At 49.6% G+C, this 10,462-nt stretch overlaps 1 protein-coding gene across 1 annotated transcript; it reads right to left on the bottom strand.

Moving 5' to 3' along the window:
- Positions 1-5,341: 5,341 nt before the first annotated feature.
- On the bottom strand, positions 5,342-9,367 carry LOC133923409 (probable LRR receptor-like serine/threonine-protein kinase IRK). Its single transcript, XM_062368723.1, has 2 exons — positions 7,583-9,367; positions 5,342-7,135 (listed from the first exon to the last, which is right to left on the bottom strand). The coding sequence occupies exons 1-2, from the start codon at positions 8,968-8,970 to the stop codon at positions 5,668-5,670; spliced, it is 2,856 nt and encodes a 951-aa protein (XP_062224707.1). The 5' UTR covers positions 8,971-9,367; the 3' UTR covers positions 5,342-5,667.
- Positions 9,368-10,462: the final 1,095 nt, after the last annotated feature.

Genomic DNA, 10,462 nt, shown 5'->3' on the forward strand with positions numbered 1-10,462 from the left:
GCGCATGCGCCATAAATGCGCCCACCAGTGCGTGTCCTCGCCCCTCTCGTTGCCTCATAAATGAGACCCAAAGCCCAAGGGCACGGTTTAGTGTGCCTCGCCACCAGCCCCTGCGTGCCCGTAGAAGGCCGGGAGAAGCATGTGCGTCAGCCATGGTCTACACTGGTAGAGAGAGTACTGTACCAGGCTTCTACTCCTCTCCGGCTCCCCGTGTTTCGTTAGCCACACCAGAACCGATCGGCTCGGCCGAAAGCGCGCGATGCCGTGCCGTGCATTGCCGGGCTTTCCACCCTACTCGGCTTGGCCCTGCCCTCCGCGAGCCCGTCGGCACGGGCCGAGGCGAAACGAAACAGACGGCGGAATCCGGTCACCACGGCGCCCTGTTTGCCTCGTCCTACCGCTCGTCCTCCACACACCACGACCGACGCGCGACGAGCACGGCAAGCCTTCTCCGCTGCACACGCCACGTAAAAAGAGCTGGGGCTTAGGGAGCGCTAGAGCCTCTCTAGTGCATGGAGACATACGTAAAATGTCAACGGCACGGGACACGTCCTCGGGAGAGGGACGACCGTTTCGTTTCGGGGAGTGCAGATTTCTTTGTAGGACAAGCATGTAAGATTACAAGTCTACTGTTGGATTTTGGTTTGGTGCGTGGTCAAATCAGATCTCTTGTAGGTCACTCCACTCACATGGGTGCGTGTGCGCGAGGTTTTGGGGCCATAAAATCAATTTCCGCTCCGAATCTTCGCAGCAGCAACGCGACAAACTGGACCGGCGACCCCCACGGCGCTAACCACGATTCGCCCTGCACAATGACAGTCTCACGCAGGTACCAGTACAGTTTAAAAGGCAAAAAAAGAAAAACGATGCACGTACCATTTCACTCCAATGAGTATCCTGTGGATGTTGCTTCAGAGTGAATCAAAAGCAATACCCTACACTACAGTATGCAATATGTAACCATTCTATAGGTTGCAAATAGGATGCTGAATTCGCGTGATCGGGGTACTCAATTTCCCGTGATCAAAGCAAACGTGAGTATACTTATTCACTCGACATCACATGCTTAAAATTATACTCCTACCCTACTGATTTTGAACCCTTATCGTCACATCCACACCCTCAAACACTCAGTGTGCAGATTTCATTATGTCGGTCTTTCTTCATCTGCCAATAAAATAATCAGAGTAATGTAATTGCTGCAACTACTTTGCTTTCGATTTTTCGTTCCTGGGCATGACAAGAGCCCAAGTTGTACAAGAATGAAAATGAGCTCCTCTCACCATTCTAAGCACGATTTTCTGGTGTCAAAAGCGAGCTACTGCTGCTCATTTTCAGTACAACACGGAGTCTGCTTGTGGTACTACAAACCAAGACGAAAATGTACAGCATCCATAGAAACGGCGTAGCCGTCCTATCCGACTGGATATTCGAAAATGTCCGGTGCCGGGGTGGAAAGCAAAAAAAGGCGCCATTCTGGACAGATCCGCAGCTCCCCGTTCAGTCGGCGGCCCCAGCCACAGCACTACACCAGCGCTCCGTCTGAAGCCTTTGCGCCTTGTTCACTCCTAGCAACACAGATCCGCGCCGTGCAACAGAGCCGTGAATGCGGCCTGCTGCGAGTATTATTGCACGAGGTGGAGGAGCAAAACGGTTGGTGCTGCCATTCAATTCCTGAGGTGGTGGCTGGTATGGGAGCAGTGATTGCCCAGCTCTTTTGGAAGCTTCAAGGAGAAGGTGACATTCATGGGCGCCTGATCAAATAAGTCCCTCTAAAACCATATCTAACCATATTTTTTTTATTTCGTTTTTTTTTCGATTCTCTTTTCCGTTCTTATTCTCTTTACTTTTCATCTCCAACAGCTTCCCTTCGAGAAAAATCACGAAGGGAAAGGAGAGAGAATCATATCATGGAGGAAATGACTTTAAGAATCATTTCATTATAAGAACCGTGAAGGGAAATCGTTATAGCGTTGAAATGAACGAAAATCCCATCGTGAAGAGATTCTGGATCCTGAAGGGAAACCGTTGAAGATGGTCTAAGCACGCCTTTTGGAGGGAGGAACAAGATTACTGTCCAAAGTCAATGTTTGCAAATTTAGAACTATAGGAGTAGGTATGTAATCAAATGTGTGAACACTCGTGGAAGCTAAATTCAAATTTTAATTCATCCAAATAAAATATTCGGTTTAATCTCTTAATCGGTTCATGACAGTTTGCTGTCACACCACTAAATATGATGTGAAAAAAAAATTGACGGTCCAATTGACCTCAAATTTTAAATGTAGAAAACTAGATAATTATATAAAATTATTCCAATAAAAATTAAGCTAATTGGATCTTTGTATCAAGAGTTATAATTTTCACGAGCAAACTTTGACAGATTGTGATGAAAATATATTAACTCTTAATTTCGTGATTATGAAGAATTATAGAAAATTAACCAATCAAAAATTTCAAAACCTTACCAAGATGCTTTAGGGTGATTTTAGATGGATTAAACCCAATAAATTACGTTGACCTAAGGATCCACTAAAAAATCAACACCAAATGAACAAAATTGCCAACTCACCGATTTACAAATTTTAATTGTTATTACATGAATGAGTTCACAGTATGCATCTCGGCACCATCCCTACAAGAATCTCCAATTCCTAACCGTAGATTAGTTCACCTTTTCTTTTTTCGGTTGCCGAGCTATCTGCCCTCTGCATTATCTTCCTTTTATTTCCCAAGGTCAATGCCTGCCCTGGGCTTTCCTTTTTCTATTCGGATGACCACAACACGTAGCCGAACCGCTCGCACCCCTACGCGTCCACGTGTTGCTGTACAACCCCGTGGTCTCGTGCCCACCCAAGTCAGCCAATGGAATCCACCGAGCCACTTGCATTGCATGTAGCCACGGATCCTTTTCTCATTCAAACCAATGAACCGTGGACCGATGAACCGACAGGCCACCAGCCCTGCGTAGAGCACAACCCAGCCCCACGTATCTCTATGTTAATTGTGGGCTCACTTTTTGTTAAAGGATAATGGTAAATTTATGTGAGAAAATTATATTTTTTTACATGTATGAAAATAGTCATATATTTTATAAAAATATAAAAAATTATAGTTTTTATCATGTATCAAAATAGTTATAGATTTTTAAAATTTCACTACTTTTAAATCACCCTCGCTAATTCATGAATCCAATGAACAGTATCTGCCCTTTTTTAATTCCTATGACGCATGCACCTCCTATGTACTTACGTGGAAAAAACACAAAAACATGTACACACCACATGCACCTTGCAAATTAATGCACAGTTGTTCATCATGCTCTCATTTACATCTTAAGATATCATCATATTGTTTCCTAACACGAAGATAACCTTAGCTTTAATTCTTCGCTAAACCTAATCTCAAATACTATTATCAATCACCTTTGCCCTCAAGACAAATACAAATAAACCATTTTTCAAGCACATATTCTTCCCAACTACTTAATGTCAGTTTAAGTAACACCACCCACATAAATATATTATATATATCAAAATCACAAATATTACTATACCACCATAAGCATACCCAAACAACGTATTATCAACACATAAATATCATCTTAACATTATTATATAAAACCACTTTGCCTTTGTTAATTTTATAATAAAATCGAATTTTTCAGCATACATAATTGTCGGTGAATCAGGACCCAGGGGTCCCCGAATCTCGAGGCCAGGCCAGTAATCCGCCACATGGCGCCATCCCACGGAGTCTCCTCCGCAAGGTAAAAAAGACTAAGTCCCGGGAGAGGGCGCTCGGGGCCACAGTCAGTGGTCCCCGAGTACCCAGGTTCCCCGATGATCTATGAAGACCAAGTACCGGAAAGAGCGTTCTCGGGGCTGCGAGCAGTAGCCCCACAGGCACCCGAGTACCCCGAGGGCCCACTAAAGGAAGTTCCGGGAGAGAGTGCTCGGGGCTGCGTACAGCGGCCTCCGAGCACTCGGTCCCCTGAGAATCAGTACAAACATACTCGGGAGAGAGTGCTCGGGGAGGTGAACAGTAGCCCCCGAGCACTCGGTTCCCCGAGGACCAAGGAAGGGCATTCTCGGGAGAGAGTGCTCGGGGAGGTGAACAGTGACCCCCGAGCACTCGGTTCCCTGACGACCCAGGAAGCCCCCTGACAGTGGCCCCCCACAGGGGTCCAGCGATGAGGTGTCAGCCAGTCAAAGGCCCGAGGCCGCATTTAAGAGCGCGCGTGGCCTGTCACCTCCAACTGCTCCCGCCACGTTCGGTGTCAGTTCCTGCCACATTCTGGCAGAAGGGCGTGGGGACATTAAATGCACGGGTCCCATCCCGTGCCATCCGGCACGTCTCGGGATAACGTCGCAAGAGCCGAGGCGTTCCGTCTGCCGCGCTGCTGTGGTAGGAGAACAAGACATGACGGGCATGCCGGGCCGCTCTACGACGTCCGTTGCCAGTGCCATTTATGGCGACAGATGACCGGACGCGGGGCGCATTTTCAACCCCCGGTCACTTCGCACAGAGGCTATGATAACATCATTTCCATTTATGGTGCCTTGGAACTCGTGCCCTCCCATTCGGGGCACGTTACTGCCGGCGGGTATTTAAAGCAGCCGGCAGTATGGATAAAGACAGGCTCTCGACAAGTTAGACAAACTCTCGGAAGTTGGAAAATCCCTGAGGAAGTGAATATCTCTCGTCAAGCTCTGCACGGTTGAAGCAGTTAAGGAAGTAGGGAAGATCGAGAAGTCCCAGAGCACCCAAAAGCCAACAGATACACACAGACCGAAGAACAAGGAGCTCCAGGCTCTAGAATAGACAAACATTCTTGTAACCAGCAACATCCTTGAGGGACATTCTCAGGTCATTTATAGTATCTATATAGGAGTAGGGTGTTATGCCTCCGTACGGTCCGAACCTGTCTAAACCCCCAGTGCATTTACTTTATTCCGCACTAGATCATTCCACCCCGCCAGCCATCGCATTCATATCCATTTATTTCTCCGACAAATATATTCAGAATCATCCCCCGACCGAATCTCTAAAAAAGGTCCCTCAGAATCCCTACGACAGAAGTTAACCCTCCGACAATAATCTCACGTGAACCATGATCGTTATACCAAATGGCAAGTCTGATGAAATCGCTACACCCTGCCATATTTCAATAAAAAAGCTTTTGAATTTGAACTCGATTGTTTAAAAAAAAAGTGCATTGGTGATTGATGGATCACCGAATAAGTAAAAATAGTACCACCATTATATCCGTTTTAATCAAAGAAAAATATTGAGCAACTTAAGCTGTCAAAAAAACAGCGAAATCTGTCAAACAAATAGCGAACAAAAAACTAACAAACATTTCAATTAAAGAAATGTTGGGCAATTTAATCTGTCAAACAACACAGTATCAGCAGAGCTGTCAAAGAACATCAGTCATCCAGTTATGCCGCGAGTGAATACCTAGATGAGCTAGAAATTCTTCCAACCAAGCAATCAAATAATTTCAGAGAAGCAACAAACACCCTTGCATCCCTAAAATTTTGAACAGATTACAAGCATTTCCACTCTCTGCATCCTCCTTTTTCTTCCCCCATTGGGCATCATATATGCATATCAGAAAACAAAAGAAAAATCTCAAGGCCAATAACATAAATTTCAAATAGCTCAAACCAGCTCATCCTCGGCACTATCCTGAGGACTCCTCACCAGCTCAAGTATGTTCGTCACCTCACCCATGTCAGGTCGGTTCGATGGCACCTGCGAGGTGCAGAGAAGGCCCAACTTGATGATCGGCAGGGCCTCATCCACGGGGAACTCGCCGCATAGTCGCGGATCCATGCAGTCCTCTGGTCTGCCTTCCTCCAACGCGCTTCTGACCAAATCACACAGCACAACGACGTCATCTTCCAAGTACTCGACGGGCCTCCTGCCCGTCAAGACCTCCAGCACAAGCACCCCAAAGCCATAGACATCGCACTTCTCCGTGATCTTCACCGTCTTGCATGCGAACTCTGGGGCCATGTACCCAAGTGCACTCTGGATCTTACTGCTCAGGACGTACCGGTCAAGCATCGGCAGCAGTCTGGCAAGCCCATAGTCGCCGACCCTGGGCTCGCCATTGCTGTCTAGCAGCACGTTGCTTGACTTGAGATTGTAATGGATGATCCCATGCTGGTGCAGATATGTCAGGCCCCTGGCAACACCGATGATGATGTCAAACCTCTCCATCCAGGAAAGTGACTTATCTTCAGTGCAGTCGTGCAGGTGTTCATGCAAATTCCCTCCAGGCAGGTAATCATAGATGAGGAGCTGCAGTGATGAAGTCCAGTAGAAGCCTCTGAGTGTGACGACATTGTGGTGCCGCACCTTGCCAAGCAACTTCACTTTTCGCTCGAAGTCATCCTTTGACTTGACCAAGCTAGAGACAGTAAGCTTCTTGATGGCAACCGGCTGTCCATCTCTGAGCACGGTCTTGTAGACTGCACCGAAGCCTCCACGCCCAAGCTCACAATCTTTATTCAACAAGGCATGCCCACCGGCGCTGAACTCAGGGCTGCCCTTACCAAACATGACAAGCTTCCCGGAGCTAGCATCATTCTCAGGGGATTGGCTAAGGTAGTCATCAGATAATGCAATAGCAGGTGTTGAGCGGGAGGCGGCTCCACGGGCACGAACACGGCGGTTGAGCACAGATATGGTGACCACCCCAATAGCAATGGCAGCCCCGCCCGCAATGGCAATGAGGGAGGAGATGCTCAGTATGATTCTCTTGTGGTGCATGTTGCTTGGGGCACTAGGTGTGGCCTGCGACGAGGGGTTTGACGAGGAGTTGGGGTTGAGCACAATGGGCTTCGGCATAACTGCATTGCATGAATTGTTCTTCCGTGAGCTACAGAGACCAGAATTTTCCGCGAGGAAGGACTCAGGGATGTTGTTGAAGAAGCGGCTATTCGGGAGGTCCCCTGACAGCATGTTGTGGGAGACATCAAAGATATGGAGGCTGGGCAGATTAGATAGCTCCACTGGTAGGGTCCCATTCAGCTTGTTCTGAGAAAGATCGACCACCTGGAGACTGGTCAGGTTGCCCATGGTGTTAGGAATTGACCCTGCCAGGCAATTGTGTGACAAATCCCTGCATTGGAAGAGCAAAGCTCTGTATCAATCAAAATGATTCCTAATGTTCAGTCATAACCAAGTACAGTACTACCAACATTGAGTTTGGATTAATCTGATTAGTTAGTTAAGTTGGGAACAGGTGTTTCAAGTCCTACTCACGTAGACATTTGACCTCGGTTTTGAGTGTATCCAGGAAAAAAAACGAGGACCCAGATACTGGGATGCGAACAAAACAAAGAAGACAAACACAGACCCATAATTTGCGGTTTGGGGTTCCAAACAGAAAAGAAGACATCACTTTCTACAACGTCTCTGAAACCTCGGAAACTGAAAGCAATCAAAGCAGTCATGAAAGGAAAAAAAAAAATAGGCCTAGTCAACTTCACTCATAAGCAATCCCAATCACCGTCAAATTTAATTCCTGAATCTGAGTAAAAGGTTTAACAAAAAGAAAATCACTTACAGTGCAATGAGGGAGCTGCAGTTCCCGATCTGCGCCGGGATGCGCCCGGTGAGCGAATTCCTCCCCATCCGCAGGTCCCGGAGCGCCACCGCACCGCCAATCTCTGGTGGCACGCCTCCGTCGAGCCGGTTAGCACTCACGTCGAGCACCTCTAGCAGCCTCATCCCGCCAATGCCGGCCGGCAGCTGCCCCGACATGGAATTCGAGGACAGGTTCAGAGATTGCAAACCCGCAAAGGCGGTGATCCGCGGCGGGATCTCGCCGGAGAACGCGTTGCTCGACAGGTCCAGCACACGCAACGCCATTGCAGCGTCGTCGGGCACCTTGACCCACCCGTACAGCTTGTTGCCGGCGACAGAGACGCGCTGCAGTGGCAGGCCGAACGCCCACCAGGGGAGCTCGCCGGTGAGCGCATTACGGCTTAGGTCGACCTCCACCAGGTTCTTGCAGTTCGCGATGGTGTAGGGGATGGCGCCGGCGAAGCGGTTGCCCGACAAGTCAAGCCGTTCTAGAGCCCACATTTCCCCGATCCACACCGGCAGCTCCCCCGTGAGCGTATTGCTGTCGGCGCTAAGGAACCGCAGCCCGGTCAGCCTCCGGAGCGAGTCCGGCAGGCCGCCAGTGAACAAGTTATGCCCAAAATCCAGCGACTTTAGCAGCGCCGCCTCCCCGACGTCGGCCGGTATCTCCCCGGCGAGGAGGTTGCGGCTCAAATCCACCTCCCGCAGCGAGCTGCTCCGGGGGAATCCCCCAGGCACTCTCCCGGATAGCTCGTTGCCGGAGAGGTCCAGCGACCGGAGCGAAGGCAGCGACCAGAGCCCGTCAGGGATGGGGCCGGCTAGGCGGTTGGACGAGAGGTTGAGGGACACGAGCGACGAGCAGGACGCGACGGCGGGTGGGATGTAGCCCGAAAGATGGTTGTGGGCGAGGGAGATGGCGCGGACGGCGCGGCATTGAGCGAAGAGCTCGGCGGGGATGGGGGCGGCGAAGCGGTTGGAGGACAGGTCGAGGGAACGGAGGCGCGGGAGCGCGGCGAGGAGGTTGGGGAGCACGGGTCCGGAGAGGCTGTTGCGGGGGAGGGTGAGGGAGAGGAGCGCGTCGAGGCGGAGCAGCGCGCGCGGAAGGTGGCCCGAGAGCGACGCGGCCGGGAGCGAGAGCGAGGTGACGCGGCCGGTGCGCGCGTCGCAGCCGACTCCCGGCCAGGAGCAAGGACGGTCGTCGTCCTCGGTCCACACGGCGAGGCGGCCCGACGGGTCCGAGACGCCGGTCTTGAAGACAACCAGCGCGAGCACGTCGTCGGTCAGCGCGCTGGTCCTCATCGTCGCCGCGGCCGCCGCGAGGAGGAGTGCGGCAAAGAGCAGGAGTGGTCGGGCGGCGGCGGCGGCCATCGCGGTGCTGTGGCAGGAGAACGAGGTGCGAGATGGAGGGATCACAGCGGCGCCTTGTCCATTTGCCCGGGGCAGTTTTGGGGCAGTGCCGAGGAGAGGGGGTAGTGAGTGCAGCGCGGCGGGGGTGGAGGCCGTGCAGCTTACGGCTGCAAATAAAGCTCGCTTCAGATCGGCTCGGTCGTCAAACGAGGTAAGCCGTAAGCCTGAGCCGTCTCAACTGGATCGTCAGCGGCACCATGGCTCGGTTGCCGCCTCATACACTTTCTTAGTTCCTACTCACCCAGTCACGCCTGTTCACCATCACCCGTAACCGCACCTGCCGCCCCCCGCCCAGACACGCCTCTGCCCTCTCACTCTGTTGCTGGCCGCCAGCACGCCACCTCTCCGGCTCTCTGCCCTTAGCTCCCACCAGCTACCGTCTCTCTAGCTATCTGCCTTCATCCCTTAGACTATTTTCAACAGTTTTTTTTCAAAATCTAAAATCACTTCACAACAGAATTTTCGTTCCTTTTGACGCTTCAACGATTTTTTTTCACGGTTCCTGTCACAAAGGGATTCTTAAGTTCATTCCCTCCAGAACGGGATTCTCTCTCATTTTCCTTCGCGATTCTCTCGAAGAGAAGCTGTTAGAGATGAGAAGAAATAAAAGGAATAAGAACGAAAAAGAGAATCAGGAAGGAAACGAAATGAAGAGAATATGGTTGAAGATGATCTTAGATCCCGCGATCTCACCATTCCACTCCCGTCGCCTCTCCACCACCACCTCCGGCCGGCTAACCTATGGCCCCACCGTTTACACATCAATTGTGTATTTTATCTTTGTGTAATGTGTAAGATCTAAGTAGAGTAGTGGAAAGGTGGGGTAGCAGTCAAGGTGCGGAAATATGATAGAGCTATTTTACTGCTTGTGCTACGGTCTATGAGTAGAATAAATAGGAATGTCTGTTTTCTCACTTTATGTGCGGTTTTGCTTAAAAAGATATGTTTTCTAGAAATATAGTTCAAAAAATATGTTTATTTAGAAATGCTTCTACAAAACATTAATTTAATTCATTAAATCCTCCCGTTAAATATGTTCTTCTGCCAAAATTTCTCTCACCAACAAGCCTCCTAAATTTATTGGACACCCTTTCCTCCTAAAATGAATATACGGTACTCCCTGTTAGATGCATCTTTGGTTCATCGGTTTTTTTGTCGAAGAAGAAAGGGAAAAAACTGGGAATGGGTTAAGAATAAGGAGGTTTATAGCTTCGCCCGGATGGATACCAAAATTATATCAAAAATAAATGTTTCAAACTGAACCTCCTAACCCGATTTTGATGAACACCCTCCCCATTTAACGCGTCGCCTCCAATAGTGGCCCCCTCCCTCGTCGTAGCTCTCTCCACCGGTTGTAGATGAATTACATCGATGGAGGATTTCAATCACGTGTGATTTCGCTGCCACCGTCGTTGGTGAGGTTACAACAAAATGCTCATTTATATATACTGGG

Source organism: Phragmites australis, chromosome 1 (genome assembly GCF_958298935.1).
Source record: "Phragmites australis chromosome 1, lpPhrAust1.1, whole genome shotgun sequence".
In the NCBI taxonomy this organism is placed as follows: domain Eukaryota; kingdom Viridiplantae; phylum Streptophyta; class Magnoliopsida; order Poales; family Poaceae; genus Phragmites; species Phragmites australis.

What these genes read in the sequence shown, in the direction of transcription:
- LOC133923409 (XM_062368723.1), bottom strand. Translation starts at nt 8,970, where the DNA reads ATGGCCGCCGCCGCCGCCCGACCACTCCTGCTCTTTGCCGCACTCCTC. An exon ending in TGCAGCTCCCTCATTGCACT is followed by an intron (nt 7,136 to 7,582) that starts GTAAGTGATTTT and finishes CTTCCAATGCAG; the next exon opens with GGATTTGTCACACAATTGCC.